The sequence below is a fragment of the Amphiura filiformis genome, chromosome 1 (genome assembly GCF_039555335.1).
Source record: "Amphiura filiformis chromosome 1, Afil_fr2py, whole genome shotgun sequence".
Lineage (NCBI taxonomy): Eukaryota > Metazoa > Echinodermata > Ophiuroidea > Amphilepidida > Amphiuridae > Amphiura > Amphiura filiformis.
In genome coordinates this window covers 76,232,190-76,256,520 of record NC_092628.1, presented here as the reverse complement: position 1 = coordinate 76,256,520, position 24,331 = coordinate 76,232,190, and the positions used below count along the sequence as shown (strand labels likewise).

Here is a 24,331-nt window from a genome sequence, read left to right as displayed (position 1 = left end):
ATTTCTTGGGGTCAACATGTCCCGTGAAATTTTCTTGTCATATCATGTATCTAAAAGTAACCTAAATCCTAACACCATTACTGACTCTATTAACCCATATACAAAGGACTTGACATTTTATTGCTATCTTCTGATGATACTTTCTACTGCTGATTGCACCTATATTGCTATAATAATATAATATAATATAATATAATATAATATAATATAATATAATATAATATAATATAATATAATATAATATAATATACATGTAATATAATTTAATTTAATTTAATTTAATATTAAAATATAAATATATATATAATAACTTGATTTATTCACAATAAGACATGGTTAACATATTCATTGTTCTTCCTCATGTCTGTGGTTGAAATATATAACATACAGGTTCAAATGATAATATTTACCAAATTGACATCCTTAAAATCTTTGCCCTTAAATCTTTGTATGCTAACCCTGACGTGTTGAAGTGGGGGGCCTATACACCCAGCAATACATATGTACTCTTAAAGCTTTTACCAATATTATTTCGGAGGATTTGAAATATGTAGATAAATGATTTTGGATTTACTTACAAGTTTTAAGTCAGGTACGAATGCTTGGTTTTGATTTGTACCAGCACCAGAAGGAGGGAAATCATAACTAATTTTTCGTCATCTGTATCGATTTTCGGTATAAAATATGATACAAAGTTGAATCATTTGAATGAAAGGGCTTTCCCGACTTTCTCTTTTAAAGTCGAAATGTTTTAACGTATCTTTAAATAACATACATGATTAAGAATTATGCACACACATTTGAAACAAAATGTAAACTTGAAAGTTCACAACCCTTGTACGGTCAAGCCCTCAAGCAAGATTTAAGAATAGAGATAATAGCAATAGTACAAGAAAGTGCTAGAAGTCTTGAGCTTTGGATTCTAGATCCTTCGAAAGAAGGGGCGCTGGTGAGCAGGGCAGAGTCCCCGGACAGAGTCATACAGAAAGTTCTGCCTTTGTGCATATAATCACTAAGTAGCCAAAAAAACATGCATCCATATCCGCATCTAAAACATGATAACATTGAAATAGTGAATATATCAAAATTAAATGAATGTTGGATGCATAAATGACAACATTAGACCCTCATAGGCTAAAAGTTAAACTTAAAAAGCCACCCGACCGACAAACTATGATATACAGCTTTTTACTGCATTTTAACTGGTTGACTTTCTCAGTTAATGTTTTTAATGCATAAATTATTCAATTCGTTTTAGGCTTGATTATATTCTCTGTCTGAAATTTTAATTTTAACATACCACAAAAATGCAACACGTCTCAATTAATACTATAGAGCAATATTGGACTTTGTGAATGACTGCGGTGTAAATTATAGTTACATAATTAATAATCCCAATAACAAATATTGTTTCACACGAAACATGAGTTTGTATCCTAAAGGCCTAATTAAAATAATTTTCAACCTCATGAAAAATAAAGTTCTTGCAAAGGAACAGAGGGGCGGCGCGTAGCTGGATGACCCACAGTCTCAACCCCAGTTGTCGCGTGTCAGTTCGCATTCCTGTCATTCTTGGAGAGTCATTGATAAGGGAAAAAGTTAAAGTTGACCGTGTGGTGTGCTCTCTCCGATTCAACTTCTCTTTACTTGACGGATTTGTGCGACTCGGACGGCAAGCCAGCCCCGTGTGTGTTTTGTGTCTTTACATTGGAATAGGAACAAATAAAAACAGTCAAAATGGTAAGGATTCTATCTTTTTAAAAATATCTATGTTTGTAGATGTTAGTTTTAGCAGATTTGATTGTATTTTTATAGATCAACTGCGGTGATTTCGGGGGTGATTTTAACTGGTATAGCATATTTAAATTATATTTATAGAAATGTTATTTTTATCCATAATTGATGGCTTACAGCAACGGAAGACAGATGAAATAGTAATTATGTTTGAAATATTTTAATACCAAACGAATAATTGCTATAAAATATTGAATTTGAACATATGTACCTTGTGTAGAGGAATAAAATATAAATGATATAGGTTTAATGTGAATGAGGCAAATAAATCATTATTATTACCTGAACGGCATGATCTGATTTTTGTTAACCCTTTTTAATTTTCTTTTAATGTTTAATTAAATCTAAAATATTTATTACGTTCAATTTACTGCCGTCAGGCAAGTTTTTACTTTACGTTTGATTAACTTTTATAGCGCAAATGTTATGGAATATACGAGCGTGTTGCAAATGTTTTAAATTACAGTGTATATTGTCACTTTAAGAGAATTAACTGATATTATAAACGTCGTATTACGAAACATTGTTCAAGATCAATCGTCTTGCTTAATTCCAGACCTTAAAAATGTTTTCAAAAGTTATGTCCATACTTTTAGGAATATCCTACCATCACACGGAACTTGGACAGTGTTGATCACCATGATCACTAAATAGATAATTCGTCGTGTCATTTTGCGAACAATTGCATGCATATTCATGGTGTAATTCATATTTATAATTACAACAATTAAGAAATGATAGTTATATTATCATTGTACAATTATGTCCTAATATAGAGTTTCAAATTTAAAGTCAATCAATTAGGAGATAATATATGCAAAAATTCTGCATGTGTACGTCCATAAAACATTTCACATGATCTTATTAAAAAAAAAAATTGTTTACTGACCTGACAGTTTAGTATGATATTCTACAAACCTAATGAACCTCTTCAAGAACTTCTAATATGGTATATTTAGAAAACGTTGCGGTGAATGTTTTTCTTATACCACGCTGTGTGTTTACCCTTTGAACTTGTTCTTGTCGTGTAGTTGCCAAATACTAATGAAATGATGACAACTGATTGGACACGCCTGCAATTGCGGCTTCATTAGAGTCCTAAAAATGTAAAACAAAACCTCTTATAGGTCATAAGCCCGGTCATTATGAAGTTTTCCATATTTGTTTTCTAATTTAAACTGAAGACAAATTTAGTAGGCTACTTTGAATATATTATATTACAGATGATTTATTTTAATGTTAACACATTTGGGGTCATGACTGATTAATAATGTTGTATTATGATGCAATATAAATCGTTCTCATATGACAAATGTACTGGCACTGACGTCATACCTTATGGGTAGATGTTCACCTTCCATTCTTACAAAATATTTAAAAAGATAAATTGATGTAAAAATATAATTAATGAAAGGAAGCACATTGTTTGAATTATTTCACATTTTATATTTGTGAAAATATTGTCGAAATGTGTAACAGTGGAATTGGAATAAAAGGGCATTTCGTGATCCACAGCATCATTCCCCCACTTTTCTCAAAAAAAGATGAGATTTTTATACCACTGGAAACCTCTGGCTACATAATGTTTATGTACAAAATATTTCTTGCAGATTAATTCGTTTAGCAAAAATATCGTGAAATTTGAATTACGTTTTGGTACACCAGAACGAAATTACAACACATTGTCTATGTACATGATGTAATACACTAAATCATGCATAACTTGCAAGCGCAAAATCGGAATCAACTGACATTTTGGGAATAAGCCTTTTTCGTGGATATCTAATGCAAAATGTCAGAGGATGCTAGGATCACGAAATATTCCTTTAAGAAAATGACGAAAGAGTTATTATTATTTCTTTTTTGAAACGATCATTTAGGAAGTATTTTAAGTCGTTTTCAATACCTGATATAATATCAATTGTAAATTAATTACATTTGCACTTTTTAGATTTTTTTTACCAGGATAGAATTATTTTACAATCAGGAAATGATCTGCATATCACTGTCAAAATGCAGATAATGACGTTTGTAATTAAAGGAGCATTTCGTGATAGCATCCTCATTTTATGTCATTTTTCATTAGATATCCGCGAAAAAAAGCTTATTTCCAAAATTTCAGTTGATTCTGAGTTTGCGTTTGCGAGTTTATGCATGATTATGTGTATTACACTGCTCCGTGGGCCACTGTTGTACTTTCGTTCTGGTGTACCAGAACGTAATTCAAATTTCATGATATTTTTGCTAAACGAATTAATCTGCAAGAATTTTTTTTGTACATAAACATGCGTAGTCAGAGGTTTCCAGTGGTATCAAAATCTCAACTTGATGATGATGTGGATCACGAAATGCCCTTTCAAGAACTTTGGGTCATTACTAATGAACTCATAACTACTTTCTATCGAGCCTTTTACTATATATTCCACACAATGTCAATTTCATCGATGCGGATCATATATACCGGATCACAATTCTAAAAAAAAAAAGATTCTAGACAAAATCTTTAAATTATTATTTGACAACAAATGTTGCGTAATCAATGCATTTCAGATAGTATTAATATCATAAATTAATTTTTATTTTCAGGCGAAAATGGCAAAAACAGAGAGGCCGTTCACAGAGAACGATATGGATGGTAATGTATACATTATTAACATTAGATGTTATTGTAATTTCAGTGAATTTTCATTTTTTTATTTCAAATATTTTGTTAATTGGTTATTCTATTTTTCGCATAAAGCGCAATAAATAGGTGCCTATGTGTAGTGGCATTTTAAATAAAAATGATGGGTTTCATTAACTTGGTATAATATATATTTTGACATTAGTAATACCAAAACGGTTTAATATTTCATGAAAACATTTTGCTTGATCAAAAAAATTGTGTTTGGATCGAATTGTGAAGTTTGGTGGTTTTTTTAAATTTTATTGGTGGATATTGAACTTATTCTGAACTGCCATTTGCAAAATGTAAAAAGGCTTTATTAAATGACAGGAAATTTGATTTGAGCATCAGTCGTCTAGAAAATGAAAACAAAATTATGTCATATTTTAACACAGGGTTCATTTGATACCGAGAAACACGATAATTATCTACTACTGCCCTTTGGACATGCCATAATAGCATGGTAGAGCATGTACAATGAGTACAGACAGTACTTAACTGAAGAGGAGGGCATTGGTTCAAGATAAAACATAGGCGGCTGTCTTCCCTTATATGGTTTTGGCATGCTTGCGTGATGAACGCCCGAATGGGGTCATCTGGCTGATACGTGAAACCTGGCTGTCTTGCAGAGCAGATTGGTAGGGAGGAGGAGGTTACGCTATCTTGAAATATATACCATGCACCATAAACAAAAACTTGTACAGATAATATCTTTAGGATATTTACGTTATAGTTTTGCAAAATTATTTAATCGTAAATAACTGCTAACATATATGTCTATAAAACTAAGTAAGCCTAAATGATAACTTTCCCCTGGTGACGAATATGACCAGTAAACTCTTTCAATGCCTTATTCAAATTAAAACGACCCCAATAAAATATTGACAAGAGGACTTAAATTAATTTCGCTCCTAATTTGTGGGATGAAAAACTAGTTCTCGATCATTTTCTTGTATAAGCAGATCTGAAATAAAATGAATATGAATGAATAAAAGAGTGGTAAATGTAACGAATTTTAAGCTATATGGGAATTTGATGTACTGGAGTATTAATCATAAATTAGTTGACCAAACAATTTAGAAATTATAGGCTATAGGACTGTGATCGATTTTTTTTTTTTTTTCAAGTTTAGAAATTGCACATTTTAAGGAAAAAATAAGTTCAAATAGCAAGCAAATGGAAAGAACAATTAACGATTGCACAGTCGATTTTCCTGCCGGCGGTGCAACTATTGGGAAGACTTTGTTTCTTGCTTACATCAAATCAGTTCTTAGTATAGTCGTAGTTTGCACCCGAGTTTGCATTTCTTTATCAGTCACGAATTACATTCTAATTTAAGAATCTTAACATTGACCGGGAAAACGTGCCATTCATATCTAATTGTGCCAAATTAGTCCGAATCAATAGACATTTAGTCCTGTCCTGGGCCACTTACATGTATACTGTCCGTCCTATTTTGGTGCACATTGCACCGTGTCGCGCATTCAACCGATTTGTCCAGAGCAAGAAACACATTTTTCACGATAAATGCACTGGCGGCAGGAAAGTCGACTGTGGAATAAAACTACTTCCTATTCCAGAAAAATACAGCACTAATTTTTTGGGATTAAAAAAATATTATCCTGTTTTGCCAAATGAAACATAGCTAAATCCTAATCCTTTAGTTTGTCCTAACTAGCAATAAAAGTACAATTTTGATATTTGGCCAATTTTTGGAAATAAGGGCCAAAAACATGCGTTTTTAGGGTGTTTTTTGTATGCTGTGACAATCAAGCTAAAGACTTGTTGTAGTAAGATTAATGTCAGTTTATGCATTCTAATTTTTGGAAAAGACATGTTTCATTCTTATAACCAACCATTTAATTTAAGTAAAACAAAAAGTGAAAATTAGAGCAAAATTTCGGCCTATAGGCCTACTCAAGATTTTAAGTTTTGTGACTCGATTGTCAGAAAACATGCCGAAAATGCATGTTTTTGGCTCTTTTTTCAAGAAATTAGTAAAATAGTGACCTTTTTCTTCTATCTCCAGTTAGGACTAAATGAATGATTAGGATTGAGCTCTGTTTCATTTGGCAGAACTTGATAATATTAATGCTGTATTTTTCTGGAATGGGGAGTAGTGCAAGAATTAATATATTTTTGTATTTGTTGCATGTTGTAATTTCATATTTTCAGAATATAAAGACACATTCACCATGTTTGATAAAGAGGGAGACGGCAAAGTTGGATGTGAGAATGTTGCCGATATTTGCAGAGCGCTGGGTTGGAACCCGACCAACAAAGCCGTCAAGAAATGCACGGGGGATAAAGACAAGTGTAAGACCGATGGGGTGCTAGTCATTCTTAGTAGTTTGTTTGTCACTTTTCATGCTTAACATGTGTGAGGTGTTATTGTCTTAATTACAGAGTACAAAGATACATTTAATATGTTTGATAAGACTGGAGATGGTAAGGTCCAAAGCACACAAGTCGCTGACGTTTGTAGAGCGTTGGGTTGGAACCCGACAAACTCAGCCGTCAAGAAGTGCATAGGAGATAAAGATGAGTGTAAGTATTAATCACTTTTTACTCCAACTTATTCATAATTATATCAAAATATTTAATGACAATTAGGATGAAAAAATAAAGTTGAATGGAAGAAAAATAATATATATATCTCTGAACGGGTGTTTTCATGACGATGTTTTTGGCGCCCGATAATTTCCTCAGATGGTTTGGTCTTACATTTACATGGTTTGGTCAGACGCGTATAATTTAAACCCAGGGAATGAACCTGGTCGTTCAACTAAAAAAGGTTATTTAACATTACTTTTCAAGCTTTCTGTTGCGATTTACCCGAAATTATTTTAAAGGAGGGGGCATAACTTCTAGCGCCATGGCTATGCCACCCCATTCTAGTTAGGCTTATGGGTGTCGTGGTGCCAAACGTATTGTCATGAGAACGTCGCTTCTTCTTGTTGAACCGTTTTTATATGTTTCATGTTGACGCACGGCGTATTCCATCAGAAACCAGCATCGTGCCAGTTTCCTAATTCCTGCCTATTTTGCCACCATCATGATATAGTGTAATACCTTTAAATACCGATCATCATAAACTAACTTACCAAGATCGATTATACAGGGTGTCCCAAAAGTCTCTCTACCATTTTGTGAGGAAAATACATATTTGAAAAGAGCAAACTAATATACAATTATTCTGATGCCGAATTTGACATAACTTTTCTTTTTCATTGAAAACATTAACACCATTTCCAAACCATCCAAATATTGGGTTAATTTGTAGCGCAAGTGGTCATTTTAAATTAAGAATATCAACTTTTAGTAGATATTCAAGTCAGGAATGTTTGCATGCTGGTAATGTTAACCAACTTTACATTTGATTTTGGACTTACGAAGAAAAAATCTGTCACTGTATAGACCTCTCAAACAAGAGAATATGCCTACCCAATTAAGTTTCAGCTACTAGTATAATGACCATGATGTTATAAAAAAAAGTGCTTCATGGCAAAGCATCTTTGTAGGCTTTCATGTTGGACCCTCATCCTGTATTCAAGTTAGGTGCTATAGTTAGCGTATATGAATTTTAAGAATTATGGTAAAGAAATGTTGGGACATCCATTAGTACGCTATAGTCAGCTTGTGTCAAACGGTTAAAAATCGTAAAGCGAAAAAAAAAACCACACCAAGTTTAAAAATGTTTGCCAAACGTTTGGCGAAAGTAGCTTTGTGTTTTATATCTTATTATAGGCTGCACAACCGTTGTATGATATAGAAAAGGCAGAATAAACGTTGTATGATAGAAAAGGCTGCATAAACATTGTATGATAGAAAAGGCTGCATAACCGTTGTATGATAGAAAAGGCTGCATAAACGTTGTATGATAGAAAAGGCTGCATAAACGTTGTATGATAGAAAAGGCTGCATAAACATTGTATGATAGAAAACAAAATGAACACATCGATAACCTGGTTTTTATGTCGTAATAAGCAAACTTTAATCAAAAGAATGTAAAGCTGCATCTTGCACAAGTATTCGGTATTAATAGACGGACCAAACGTTGTATAATATGCATCAGGAATGTTTGATAGAAAAAACACACATTTGTATAAAAATCCCATCATATATTTCCAATTTCACCTACCTTAATGGCTACATCATTGACGCATGTAAAATAACTGATCCGTTTTACCCACTACTTTCCCTTTATTCAGGTCTCATGCATGACAAGCACACCAGACTGAAGGATAAACCAAGGCTACTCTTTTTTCTCCCTCTATTTCTTTTATGTGTCGAAGTTTCTTATGTGCAGTGGCATGATCTTTTGTCTCTTTTTAATGTTTAAAACATTCTTTTCTACCCCTATGTCACACTTTCCTTAGATTTTAGTCTATAGTAATGTCGTGTAGGTTTAAAACAATGCTATAGAATCACTTTACAATCAATGTTGATGTGTTGTCTTCATCTGGAGGTTAATGGTTTGATCACAAAGTATTTGACCCCCCCCCCAGTTGGAACAAAAACTCATGCTGCAAGATTACCTGATAGTTCAGTTGGCAAGAGCGCAGGCTCCATATACAGAGCAATAATGTGTGATTTGCTCAGACGGACGCACATAATTTTAATTATATTTCCCCAATTTCTACACGATTGTAATACCCACGGGTGTACTTAAATATCCTGTGAAAGACTAAACCTACAGTAAAATGTAAGAGTTTTTGATTAAAACTGGGGATCCCCAATTTTATTTGCCAATTTCCATATAGTGGGTTTCTTTCATTTGATCTCATTTCGGCTTAAAATGATCAAAAATACTCCTCGGCAGTTGTTACTAATATTATGTAACAATTTCTGGCAAAGAAAAACAAAATTAAAATTTGACCGAAATTATACATTATGGGTCTAAATCACAGTCAAGGATAAATTTGAATTCATTGGGTAAGGGCCTGGGCCTCACGGAAGAACTGGGCCTCAAGGAAGAACGGATGATTAATTGTGTTTTCAACTGATTGAGTGTCCCAGGTTAAAGAAGAAAGAAAAGAAAGAAAAGAAACAAACAAAAATGATTTGTGATCAAATGTTAACTTCAGTATTTTTTGTAGTCAATCAATTAGTTGATGTGGTGTATAGCAGGGTGTATTTAATTAGAGCTTCTTGTCAGTGGATGGGTGTGCTTTAGCTTCAGTGTAAGCGCTAAATTTAATTGGTTCCTCGACAAGCGTGTTCCGCGACGCCGCCACTGTCGTCCATCGCCTTATAGATGACACCAATGAAATTTAGCGCTTACAATCTAAACCACACCCACGGACTAAGAATCTTTCTTCAGATTCAGATTCATTAAAAACCAATTCGCAGCTAAAATATCTTAATTACATGATACCGCGTTTTAAAAAACATCAAAAATACAGTTATAAAACACAAAATTCAAATATATTTTAAAACATGAAGTGTAATGAAGTGCGAAGGCTTAATTTTAAATATAAATGTTTAGTTGACTTAGCTATTACTAATTGTGTGCCGTTAAAAATGGTGAATTTTTAACAAGAAACTGGTAGAGCAGTACTTAAATAGAAGCACATTTTGCTACCTATTTGAATAAATCTGATCGCGTGAGAATCTCGAATAATAAAAACCAACTTGCATGTAGGCCTATACCTCAAAGCAAAGACATTTGAAAAGCCATTTATGACGTTATGATAAATTAGGCTCAACAATTGAGACTTGCCATTTTACGGCCCTCCAGTTATAATTTACATGTTGTATGAATGTTCACCATATTCAAACATTTAGTAATAAATGATATTTCTTTTTGATCCGGAGAATATTTCATTAGGCCCTAACTATACGACTATGATCAACATGGTATATCCTTATCAATCCCAACCCACGATGTTATTTTATAACATTCCTGCTGATAAGGGTATAGATATCTACTGTTGATGTTGTATTGGTGAAGTAGAGCTATCTACCGCTGATAAGGGTATTGATGAAGTACGGTAGCTAATGTATATTATACCTGGTGATAACTCTGACGAAGAAAATATTTAACCGAAGATAAAAACCCCACCAAAACAAGTTGTGTCTATTCACTGAAAACAAGACGGTTACAACAAAACCCGAAATTGTGTAATCATTTGCAAGAAAATAAAGAGTAACACCGTTGGTTCAATGGATTAATATATATCGTAAGTTAACCGATATCTGTCATCTTCGATATTGACACTACTGGCCAATCTCTTCCACAGACCACAGGTTTACATTCGAGGAAGTTCTACCAATGTTGAAGGAGATCTCACATTGTGATGTAGGTACAACAGAAGATTTCCTTGAAGCCCTCAAAGTATTCGACAAAGAAGGCCAGGGCATCATGAGTGGAGCAGAATTGCGACACGTACTCACATCACTAGGTAAATACCCATTATGCATTGAACGATATTTTTGTAAGCAATGAGGGCTGATACATTTCAGGAATTCGGTAAATGAAAATCAGTTTTGAAACTATAAATGGAAACTTTTTAGGGGAAATTGCCTTTTACCTTGCAAAAATGTTCGATATCAACTAACAACCTGTTATATCATCTGACATCGGGATTATTGTAGGTTAAGCAAAGAGAAGCCCTTGGTATAAGAAAAAGGATTCAAGGTCTGGTGTAATGATTGATTTTTTTACAGAAGATATCATTTATTAGTTCTGAAGCAATTCTATTAGTGTTATATTTCAAATAGGTAATTATAGGAAAAGGTGCCTAGCAATGGGTTTGAGTAAGACAGCTGACTTTTCAATAGCGGACTTGCATGTTCTCGAAGTGGCATATTATATTAACTCTGTTTATGACTTTCAAAAGAACAACTTGCATGTGCAATGTGCAATGTTTCAAAATAGCGCGCCAAATCACGCATGGATAAAATGACATGATATGCAGAGCAGGATGAACAGTTGATATTAACAGCCTAAACTAAATTGTGTTATTTGTTGCTCAGGTGAAAAACTTACCGATGATGAAATGGAAATCTTGATGGTAGGACAAGAGAACTCAAGCGGAGAGGTTAACTATGAAGGTAAGATTATTATGCCATCTATCAAAACACAATGCTTGATATAACAATGGTATACAGTTATGACCATAGTCTTGATTACGCAATTGTTTTCATAAACATTCTGTATACACCGTTAGAAAGGTTGGGTATAAAGCAGTATACAGACTTTTTATTGTACGTACAATATTGTATGTACAATATGTACGTTATTTAATCTATTGCCATTCTATTTCCAGTAATGTTTAAGTTCTAACGAATGTTTGATGACGTAAAATCGATAATATATTTCTGCTAGATATTGTATGTAACATATTATCGATTTTTCGTCATCAAACATTCGTTAGAACTTAAACATTACTGGAAATAGAATGGCAATAGATTAATAACGTACATATTACATACAATATTGTACGCACAATACTCGGAGTCTGAAGCGCGCTTAACTTTGCCCAATGCTTGGTGCCCTGTGAGCAACCCTTTTGTTGGATATCACTCTTTTAAGCCAAAAAAGAAACCTTTTTTTCACAAGGTCATATCTTAAAATCCTGTCCATCAAAATTAACCAAAATTACACACAGGATTGCCTCAATATAAACACATGTCAGTAACCAAGCAGTTGTCCAACTGACACAACAGCAAAATGCACTGATATGAAACAGCTTCCTGGACCACATTCACAGCCCAATAATTGGCACCTAACACAAGAAATCTGTGAGTAAATGGAGTAGTGTGGAACAAGACCTGTTTCTTGAAGAAAGTGTGAAAAGCAGAAGCAGCCCCGTTCCACACTATTCCACTTACTCTTTGAAAATAATCACCTGTGTAAGGTTCTTAAACGCATTCTCACAGATTTCTTTTGCTGGATTCCAATTATTCGCCTGTGAATGTGGTCCCGGAAGCTGTTCCATGTCAGCGCATTTTACTGTTGTGTTAGTTGGACAACTGCTTGGTTACTCAGTTACTCAGACGCCAGTTTATTTAATATTGCCCAGTAAAAGAATGACATTTTACCCAACAAAGGGGTTGCTCACTTGTTTTTGCCCAACCATTTTAATGGTGTACTGTTTTAGTAACATTATTTGTAAGTATGTTATATTATATATATAACGTTGTGAATTAGCGTGATAACAAAATCTAGGATCGAAAGCACAGGCCATTAACAAAATTTGAAATTAACTACATGGGCTTTTTTAGTAGATTTAAACATTTTCAAGAGCTCCTTTTAAAGTTTAGTTTATAGTTATCTAATAGTTTCTAAGATTTGTGGTTATATCCCAGCAAACACAAAACGTTCTACAGAAAACATTGAAATGTCAGACTATATAAATGGTATAAAACGTTTTAATAACATTGAAAAACATCTTTGTCAACATGATGCAAAACATTGTAACATAATGTTATTGAAATGTTGCCAAAGTATTTTGCAAATATGTTTGCCAACAAATATTTAATAAGATCATTTTGACAACATTTTTGAAAATGTTGTTGTAGTGTTTTTTCATATAAAACGTTTTAATAACCTATATATTATAATCCGACATTTCACTGTTATTATAACTTTTGACCAAAACCAGACTCCGTTTATAAGGCAAAAAGTCTGTTTCTCAACACATATGCATAATTATGTAAAAGCCATCCAAGCGGGTATCCCTTCACGCTGAACCTCTTTTACAGTGTAGTTATAAAAGTAGCCGCAGCTAAAAATGCAATAATAATATCAGATAGCACTACCCCCCCCAAAAAAAACCTGCCGCCTCATATAGCACATACCTTTTTTTGAAAAATGTTTGAGAGACAAATACATTTTTTGCCCAACATGCTTCTTTATAACAATTTAAGAACATTTTTGTGTTTGCTGGGTATTTCACTTAAATAGAGTTATGGCTATGATCTATGATATGTTACTTGCCTTGTTGCAACCTATTATATAATCACATTATTGTTCTAAGCAGTTCATTGTCTTCATTTGCTGGCATTTAATGCAAATACTAATAGCGACTTAAAGGCTTATTCAGTGATCCCAGCAAAAGTGTAAGAAAATAATTTATATATAAATTGCCTAAAAGTGAAGGATAAGGTATTTTTAAAATGAAACATTTTGCAAACATGTAAAACAGCAGTATTTACAAAGTCGAAGCCCCATACAAATACATGTTGTTAATTTACATATTCATATTCAATGTCTTATTTTGTCTTTAATACACAAAGGTGTCAAAATATGATAATTCCCCAGATGAGCAAATCACTGAATAGGCCTTTAACTTTAGTTAAAATATTGTATACAAAGTCTATTTTATCTTTCTTAATAGTCTAGAGGTGGAACTAGCCATAATGATAATTCAGAGTATGGACGGATGATGGATCCATTATAACTATAATGGTGCACCATTTGATTTCAAGGAGAGGGGGCCATGGGAGTTTTTTGAAAAAAAAAATTTCACCCACTAGTGAGATGAAAAAAACCCCACCCAATTCACCCACTGATGAGTGATGAGTAAAAAATAATATCCACCACCAAACTCTGCATAAAGATATACATTAAAATTGAAGGGAAAACAATGCCACATTTGGCAGCAGATGCAGAAAAATCAATTCTGGCTGACCCCCGGGCTGACCCAAACTCCCATGCCCCCTAAAAATCAAATGGTGTGTCCCTAACAAGAGAATTTATGTGCAATCATAGATTTGTTACCATTGCTAGTTATTAGATTAATGCATCAACAAATATTATGCAAAAATAGACACTCATTCATCACATAGTATTGTTACACTTAAAAAGAGACAAATGATTTAAAAAAGTCACCAGAAAAGTAGGTGGACAATCAAGAATAAGAGGTTATACAACGCGCAGAACTAACTGCTGCATCAAGAGAAAATATCAATTTATTTTTGGTATTAAACTATGACAAAGGGAGGTCTTCAGTGAACAGCTCTTTTTAGAGCCGCCAGAAAGGTTTTACATTAGCAGATAGGCAAAGTCTGCTTGTTCTCTGTTGACCAGGGCAGTCTTCAGTGAACAGCTCTTTGCAGAGCCACTAAACCATTTTACATTAGCAGATAGGCAATGTCTGCTTGTTCTGTTGACAAGGGACAATCTTCAGTGAACGGCACTTTTCAGAGCCACCACTTATTTACTTTTCTCTGTTGACAAGGGCAGTCTTCAGTGAACAGCTCTTTTCAGGGCCATTAAAAACTATTACGTTAGCCGATAGGCAAGGCCTCCTGCTTGTTTTCTGTTGACAAGGGGCAGTTTTCAGTGAACAGCTCTTTTCAGAGCCACAAGTAGGCAAGGGTCGTCCTATATGTCTCATTCTAGGGTAGTTTGTCCAGAAGAAGTCAGAGCTACTTCTGACGAAAGCTGGACAATTCTAAACTTGCCAGACAGCCCCGCTAAAAACTTACTAATTATTATGACATCTCTTTCAAGTGTAGCGATACTTTGTGTGAGCAGTGTAGCATATTAACCAACTTTGATAACAATATCATGTTTTCTAATGTTCTGACATGTTATGCTTCTATATCGCTCGTATGTAGCCAGAGAAAACTATCTTCTCTGAAATAACTAACATGCAAATTATCTGTTATTTCTTTCAGACTTCGTAGATTCAGTAATGATTAAACTTGAAGATCAATAAAAACACTAACACATTTCTTCATTCTGTCGTCATCACTCACCAACAACTACTTGATATCTACGCCCATATCTCAAAACAAAACATTTCAGTGATTTTTATCATCTTGGTTTACGTGCCATCATGCCCAGTCTCCAGATTTGGATCTCAAACTTCAGATGAACTTAAAGACCAATTGGAGTATATGACTATTGATATGACATCTGGTGGAAAAATATTTTGGCAGACTGGCATTTGTATTTTCCTTTCCAGAATGTCCCCCGACTCACATGCTTGCAAAATTCATCCTGAAACCAAATCTTTTGAACAATCCAATGATATGACCTTTGCAAGAACATATCCTTTTCTTTTTCCCAGTCAACCTCGTTTCATGTGAATTCAATTTTTTCAATACCCTTCTTATTTCCCATCATCACATCATTTCATTAATGAAACCACCGTTTCTCCATGTTTTATTTGATTAACTTGTCTCTAACACAATCCTAATAAATGGCACATTAATTATTAATTTTTCTGTAACTGACTTAACATGTTTACTAACCTAAACCTTTCAGTTTATGACACAGTAAAGCTCTATCATAAAACTCTACTAACAATAGCCAATGTCACGTTGAAAACAATGCAACTATCTACTGAGAATCTGTCTCAGCTTCGACCAAGTAATTCGTCAGGATCTGAAAAGGACATATTATGGAAATTTGAGACATTCTATCAAAGAACAATGGATTGATTGGATTGGGAAAATCTTCAACACAATTACTTCAAAGTGGGCTGCTGTTAACAATTTGTAATTGTACTTCTGCGGCATTTAAAATTAATTTATGAAAATCATAATTAACCGCCCAAGAAGTTGAATAAATTCATTGATTATTCATAATTTTAAATATTGTGTTTTGGATCTTTTGACTGACAAATTTACTTTTCTCTCTCATATGAATAGTCTTGGTAGACTCGTCGTTTACCTGTCAAAATAAGTTTGCATTTGTGTTTCACCTAATCAGTAAAAAATAAGTTGTTATTCTTTAAATGCATCAATAATAACAAAACAATCTATGCTCTAATAGTTGACATTAGTAGTAAAAGAGTAAAATGATTTTGAGACTAATAATTAAATGAAGTAAACACATTCTTGAGTATTCATCATCATTTATTATCAATACTGATACATTTTGTGTTGCATATTTTGCTGGGTTTTTTCTTCCTTTCAGATTTACGTCATAAAAGTCATGGTACAGATGGAAGATCAATAAACATGTTTAATGAACTAGGGACAGAATGGGGTCACACAATCAAGTCATGTATATACATTTATCTTCAGCGATTCTGTGGTATAAGTTTTATTAACTGATATGAAAACTGGAACAGTCAGGAACAACAAGTAAATTAGTATACATCTTATTTTTGGATTGGTTATGTAAGCTGCTATTACAAGACATACAGGTTTGATGATAACTATTTAAAAAAACATAAAGGTGTAATATCATTGCCAACAAGTGTTGAACATTTGTTGAGCAGTACAATCAACAATTTTTCCAAATAATTGTTTTGTTGTCATTTCTATTTAATACTAAGAGGGTTGGAAGCAGTAATGGCAGATTTCATAAACTTTTTAAGAATAAAGTACCCAAGTTATAGCTCAGAATTTGTATTGTTGATGACAGAAACAATGAATAAAACCATAGTTTCCATAATGGCAAAAATGGGGAGGGAAATTATTTTATCTTTACAAGAGGAAATCTTCATTTCATGTAAGCCAGAAGAAGTAGTTAATCCTCCAAGAGTGGTACATGCACATTTGATTCGGATGGGGGTTGGGTAGGGTGGGTGGAGTGATGGGTGGGGTCATAATACACACATGTACCAAGAAAATCCAAAAGTTTTGATATTTTAATCAATTCAATATCACCTCTCTTGGGTTTGGTAATATAATTAAAGTGGAATTGGTATGTTATTTGGTGATATGTGATGTAGTCACTTCTTTTAGTTTCTTCCAACATATTGTGATGAATTGCCATAATAAATGTTAATTTATTCATAAATAGAAACATATTCAACCAATCAGTGCTTTACACCTTTTTTACACTTGTGAAAAAGAGACCATTTACTTAAAGCATTCGCCAACCTATGGATGCAATAAAATCATTTAATATGGCAATTCTTATGTTTCATTGTATATGGGTGCACTATTTTTTATTGTACAGAATATAATTCTATGTCTTAACAAAGCACAGCTGTGTATTTAGGAGAGACTCACTGCCCGGGCTAGTCTGTGCAATTATCACACATAGCATGTAGTTTATCCACATCTATATAACCTTTTTTTTTTCTTTCCTTATTAGCTTCTTTATTTTGACTTTATTCTACTTCAGAATGTGTCATAAATGTACTTGGTTCTCCTCACAACGCTGAATTATATTTCAATAATGTCCTTGGTATAATTTTGTTGCTAATAAAATATTCACATTTCAATTGCTTCCAATACACCCTCAGTCCCTCACAACTGTCAAAATGACCCTCCAAGTACAGTTATGACACAGAGCAGTGACTCTATGATACATATGTGTAAATAAAATATTTTGATCGTTGTGTATTTCAGGCATTCTTTGACATACAAATTAGTAACTTATTTGGTAGAATTCTTTGTAGTGTATAATTGCATTTTACAAAAACAAACAAACCTAGATGATTCAGGATAATTTGGATAAAAAAACCGATAGCACTAACTTAGTACATTGTGTAATACAAACAGATTCTTGCAACTTATTACTTCAAATCTATTTAAAATGCAGTATTTTAATAAAAGAGAATATTCACATTTGAAGTGATTTTGATATGCTTTGTGATGGTTCACATCACATTCACATAACTGTTTACAATGCACACTAAGTCTTTGTATTGTCATGGTTCAAGAACAACAAAATCAACTCTTTTGTAAAAGGAATGATACAAATCATTATAAGGTTCAAACTCCTAAGCTTTACATATAGCATGTTTAGATAATAAACCGACCTGTTAGGTACATTTACAGCAAGTTTGTTTTCCTTTCATTGATAAAGATAGAAAGAAAAAGAGTCCAGCACAAAAATAATGAACTTGTAGTGATGTTTCCTGTATCAGCCGTAATACTCTATTGAAACATGCTTTACATACGAATACATGCTATGGTCTTTATTAAACTTTGTAACATAATCCGTATGTCTTATTGTCTAGTTGCCTTTCTTTTATGGTACTGAAATATTATTCTTCTGTCCAAGTCTTCATGTTTTTCTTTCATAATCTGCCCATACTTCTAAAACAAATTATGGACTACACCACACTATGGCAAATTGTGCATACTGATGCGCGATTTTTTAAAAATCCTTGAAGATTAGCCACTTTCTGCTCTGACAATGAAAGTTGTTATTAATACCACAAAATTGTGCTACGTCCAAAGCCAAGTTACTGTCTAAAAATGAGAATACACCCGTAACTTGTGATTGACATAAGTGTCCACCTTGACTATAGTTTGTCTTACCTTGAGTTTGGTAGTGTCACAAGCATGCTTTCAAACCATTATTGTACGCACATATGTGATATACCATGCATTAGGTTTAGTGCGCACACGCCGACTAGCAAAATTTGCATCTTACATGACTACCAATCTTGAGGTGAAACAAAGTATAGAATAGTGTAATCACAATGAGCTATTCTAGCTGAAAACCATACACCCCTATGAAAGACATGATGTTAATCTCCCACACAGGGAGTGTGAATTTCAAATGGGGCTACCTGAATGAGTGATTCCAATTGATATTTACGCCCTTGTAATGTCTTCGACAGTGGGTGTATGCATTTCAACTGCACCACCTATGGAAGACATGACATTAATTTTCCACACAGGGAGTGTGAATTTCAAATGGGGTTACCTGGTTTGGCATTTCATTTGAAATCTACAACCCCTGTGTGGGAGACTAAGGACATGTCTTCCATAGGGGGTGTATGGATTTCAATCGGAATAGCCATTTTGAACCTTTTCCCTGATGAATGACTGTGGTTTTTAAAGTTTCCTGCTCTTGGTATTCAATGGGGTTTCTAACTGTACAGAGTGGAAATATCCAGCACAAGAACAATACATTACAATGAGTTTTCCCAAAGGTCTTGAATTCTAGAATATGGGTCAAAATATATGAATATAACTTTTGATTTGGCATAACAATTTTGGATTTTACCATTGGTTACTTATTAGACCCAAAATGAAATGACTCACAATTGTTCCATACATAAGGCTATAGTAAATCAGCCATATTGGTTTGTCACCCATGGAGACCAAAATAGTGTACCTATGGCATTTATCGGCAAGACCTTATCCCACAGGGTGTATACACAGTTTACACATGCCTCAAAGGGTGATGCGTAAATGCACTGATTCCAATCTGCCACTTGGAAAATTCAACATGGTCTTACTCTCAACTTGAGATGAGACACCCTGTGCAGAAAATAAGGTCATGACCCATGACAGGTGCATATATCGTTATGAATTCTGCAGACGGCCGAATCCGGATTCGGCTTTTGGTAAATTCATTTTACGCATGCATAACATTTGAATTAGAGAACAAGGGATCAATGATGTACATAATAGAGGGCAGCATATCAATTTTTTAATGGAGATCAGATGATAACAACATAATAAGTAATCAAAAGAGGGCGACATACAGGGTTAGCTAACAGTGCATCGCAGTGCGGTCAATGACGATAACCGTTAAAAAATAGATACGTTGCCCTCTATAGGTAAAGCATAGATCCCTTGTTCTCTAATTCAAAAATAATGCATGTGTAACGATATAATAGGCAAAATGCATGATAAAACTTAGATGACCCTGCTACATTTGTTTTACAGAACTGTTTCGTAAGGGCCGTAGCCCTCACTCCTCAGAAACTTTGTGCAGAATGAGGTTCAAATTAATATTACAATACCAACCAGGAAAATATGTGCATGCATCAATGATTATATATAAAGAACACGAGTTATTAAGTTATAAAATGTCATTCAGTCATATCATTTCATTGTGAGTCCAGGCGAGATAATAGATGGTGAGACTTAAGCTGATCCATATTGATCATTACATATTGATTGAAATTGCAAAAGCAATTCAAAATGTATAGAAGTCATACAATGAAGAAATCAATTGACTGATCAAATGAGTTCATGGTTTTACATTACATAATAAATGTTTCTTTCTGTGTCGGCAGCTGTTAAGTAACTCATTCCTTTTGTTTAAAGAACATAAGTCCGGTCTGTAGATGATAAAATATTTTTCTTCTGTACATAAGTTGCATTTCTTGCTTGAAGTTGAGTATGATTTTGCCTTAGATATAATTTTCCATTTCAGGGAGTAATTTATGTTCTTATCTTTAAGAGTCCATATGTATTCACTGAGGCGGTGGCATTTCTCTTAGTTTCATGTTTGAATGACGATAAATGTCCAGCATGGCCAGGGATTTAAATGAGTTCTCTGTAAGTCCTATGTAGGTCTCAGAGTTGTTATTGTCTTCCCTGGTGACTGTAGCCTGGTAAATAACACTACTGGTTTGGCATTTCTTGTTGAGTGGGCATTGTACTTTATTTCTGCAGTTACAATCCTTTTGTGATTTATCTGTTTGTTTTGTTTCACTTTTTCCGATAACAGATTTGTTGTGTTTAGTGATGATGTTCTTCATATTTGGCATACAGCTATAACTGAGCTTTACTGTGTTCCTGTTGATCAGTTTGTGTAGTTGATGGCCTGGAGGAAAGCATCTATCAAGGAGGTTGAAGAATTTCTTTTCACAAAATGGACTTAATATTACCATAGAAGCAAACAAGACAACAGTTGACTTTCTTGATATCACACTGGATCTCCCATCTGCCACGTACAGACCTTTCATGAAACCTAACAATTCTCCGCTATATGTGCACAAAGACAGCAATCACCCTCCATCAATAATAAACAATATACCGGAAAGTATAAATAAACGGCTATCTAACATATCCTCCAATGAAGAACTGTTTAATAACGCAGCTCCACCTTACCAAGACGCTCTCCGGAAAAGTGGATACAATTATGAACCAAAGTATAATCCACAAAGAAGCAACAACAATAAGCGCAAGAGAACTAGAAACATAGTATGGTTCAACCCCGATACAGCGATAAGCGTTACTACAAACATTGGCAAGAAATTCTTCAACCTCCTTGATAGATGCTTTCCTCCAGGCCATCAACTACACAAACTGATCAACAGGAACACAGTAAAGCTCAGTTATAGCTGTATGCCAAATATGAAGAACATCATCACTAAACACAACAAATCTGTTATCGGAAAAAGTGAAACAAAACAAACAGATAAATCACAAAAGGATTGTAACTGCAGAAATAAAGTACAATGCCCACTCAACAAGAAATGCCAAACCAGTAGTGTTATTTACCAGGCTACAGTCACCAGGGAAGACAATAACAACTCTGAGACCTACATAGGACTTACAGAGAACTCATTTAAATCCCGTCATGCTGGACATTTATCGTCATTCAAACATGAAACTAAGAGAAATGCCACCGCCCTCAGTGAATACATATGGACTCTTAAAGATAAGAACATAAATTACTCCCTGAAATGGAAAATTATATCTAAGGCAAAATCATACTCAACTTCAAGCAAGAAATGCAACTTATGTACAGAAGAAAAATATTTTATCATCTACAGACCGGACTTATGTTCTTTAAACAAAAGGAATGAGTTACTTAACAGCTGCCGACACAGAAAGAAACATTTATTATGTAATGTAAAACCATGAACTCATTTGATCAGTCAATTGATTTCTTCATTGTATGACTTCTATACATTTTGAATTGCTTTTGCAATTTCAATCAATATGTAATGATCAATATGGATCAGCTTAAGTCTCACCATCTATTATCTCGTCTGGACTCACAATGAAATGATATGACTGAATGACATTTTATAACTTAATAACTCGTGTTCTTTATATATAATCATTGATGCATGCACATATTTTCCTGGTTGGTATTGTAATATTAATTTGAACCTCATTCTGCACAAAGTTTCTGAGGAGTGAGGGCTACGGCCCTCACGAAACAGTTCTGTAAAACAAATGTAGCAGGGTCATCTAAGTTTTATCATGTATTAAGCTCCCTTTTGGTTGAGCACTTTACCATGTCCATGGTTTCAACCTTTCTTGGATTTTTTTTATATAATAGGCAAAATGTCTAATTCTCGATCTGGAGCCTACTTGGGTACGCACATATATTTGCGTTAAGTGTACTACACAAAGACCACACACTTACGGCACAAGCATATCTTTTGAGAATTGACCAATCACGGTCTTTTGATGCGCAATCGTGTTGTTCCACAACAAGTGCACTGATGCAACGGTACGCAGAAGGTACATCCTCTCATGATCGAGAATTAGATATTTTGCCTATAAGACATGTCACCCATCTGGGTTAAATTGTGCTTACGAGTTACTATGCGGAATGCTAAAATCCATAGTAATAACAATTTCTGATTGGCCTATAATGTCCATTGATACTGGTTAGTATGTTGGACAAGAGATTGAGAACTGATATGTAGTACTGCATGTTGTCATTGGAAACTGCATTTTTTTAGTAATATCTGAAAAGTAAAATATAATCTGACTGATGCAAACTTTAAAAAATCCATTATATTGTATTATTAGTGCAACACTGAAGAGACCACATAAAACATTGTCATTTAGAAAAAACATTGTTATTCAGACATTGATATTAAAATACAGTCATGAATTTCTTGCTACACATCCATCCATTAATTAACAGACTGACATCAACTAAATAAATAAGATAATACTGGCATTTTACAGTACACTGTCTGGTAGCAGTATGTCATAAGTACATTTAGTAAGTCACTCATTTGAATGCAAATCAACATTTTCTGTAAGGTACTTAATTTTGTAATAATAGTTTTCCCATCAAAATTGGATCTGACCTTTTGTAATGTTAAAGCCATAATGTGCCACTTGCTCATAGTAAATTTTTCTTGAATTTTTACTTTTTACACAATTGTAATGCACAAATGATGTACTTATACCCTATGAAAGACTAAGACTGAAATGCTTTAATTATTACAGTAAAACTAGGGAGTCTTTATAATAAAACCGACAAATGCAATGATACACACAGTACACAAAATAGGTGCTGGAAGGATATGCCAATTTGCTCTGTTTTACCTCATTTTATTATGCCCGAAATTAAAAGAAGACATCTGATATTCGCCGTCGAAGTGATGTAATAATCGGATTAACCACCATTGCAATTGATGAACAATTTTTGAATAGATCACCCTGCACTGCAAGCAGGTTGCACTCTAACAGGTGTGAGTGATCAGTATAATATGCATATTCTACAGAATTACAATCCAGGTCTTTATCCCTGTTCTTTGACATCTATGGTTAGTACTGCGTGAACTTTGTAGTGCAGGGTGATCTATTTAAAAATTGTCTTCATCTATTGCTATGGTAGTTAATCCGATTATTAGAGTCACTTGAAACCAAAAATATTTAGGAAAAAAATGATAAATCTATTTGAAATGTAAATCGCACATTATTACTTAAATGATTATTCATCATTGAAATCAAACAGTTGCATTGCCATTTCTTTCTTTTTTAAAATTTAAACATGATCATATAGTTATTTAAACATTTAAATACAATACATGTGTATATATTATAAATAGATCTACAATATACACACAAAAGCAATTGACATTGCCTAATTTTACAACATTAATTTATGACACAAAGTGTTTATATATATTTTCAATAAATATCAGTAGATAAAATATTTGAACTCTCATACTTCATTTTACGAGTTCGATGATGGAAGAATAATGATTACAAGCTGGAAATATTAAGTCTACATTTTCTTCTGTAAGGATGAGGTAGGCCTATTTATGGAATGAGATGACTTACATAATTCTAACTTGTATATATAACCAACAGTTTTTCCACAGAATTAAAACCAGGACTAGATAGCCATCTTGATACACGCATGGGGCAAAATTAGGGGGTAGTTGTGTTTTGCTTGAAATGCACCTGAAACTAGTCGGTGCCTGTGCGCTTTACTAGACACGTCCATGATGTGACGGACTGACTGCGTCTAAGGATTGACACAACACGTTATAGTGTGATTATCAT

The 24,331-nt window shown here is 33.7% G+C and overlaps 1 protein-coding gene across 2 annotated transcripts; it reads left to right on the top strand.

Annotated features, from left to right (window-relative positions):
- The first annotated feature begins 1,583 nt into the window (after positions 1–1,583).
- Positions 1,584–18,321, top strand: LOC140153395 (myosin light chain 3, skeletal muscle isoform-like). Of its 2 annotated transcripts, none has more exons than XM_072176152.1 (6): positions 1,584–1,740; positions 4,381–4,429; positions 6,635–6,775; positions 10,702–10,863; positions 11,438–11,515; positions 15,089–18,321. In XM_072176152.1, exons 1-6 carry the CDS (start codon positions 1,738–1,740, stop codon positions 15,127–15,129), a joined length of 474 nt encoding a protein of 157 aa, XP_072032253.1. In that variant the 5' UTR covers positions 1,584–1,737; the 3' UTR covers positions 15,130–18,321. The 2 variants fall into 2 exon arrangements, with proteins under 2 accessions (XP_072032253.1, XP_072032244.1); XM_072176143.1 differs by lacking the exon at positions 6,635–6,775 and adding an exon at positions 6,866–7,006 and having other exon boundaries at positions 1,585–1,740.
- The last annotated feature ends 6,010 nt before the right edge of the window (positions 18,322–24,331 follow it).

Bases quoted from the DNA above. Each gene is read 5' to 3' on its own strand.
- LOC140153395 (XM_072176152.1), top strand. The intron at 10,864-11,437 runs GTAAATACCCAT...TTTGTTGCTCAG, and splicing joins ACACGTACTCACATCACTAG to GTGAAAAACTTACCGATGAT. The intron at 11,516-15,088 runs GTAAGATTATTA...TATTTCTTTCAG, and splicing joins CGGAGAGGTTAACTATGAAG to ACTTCGTAGATTCAGTAATG.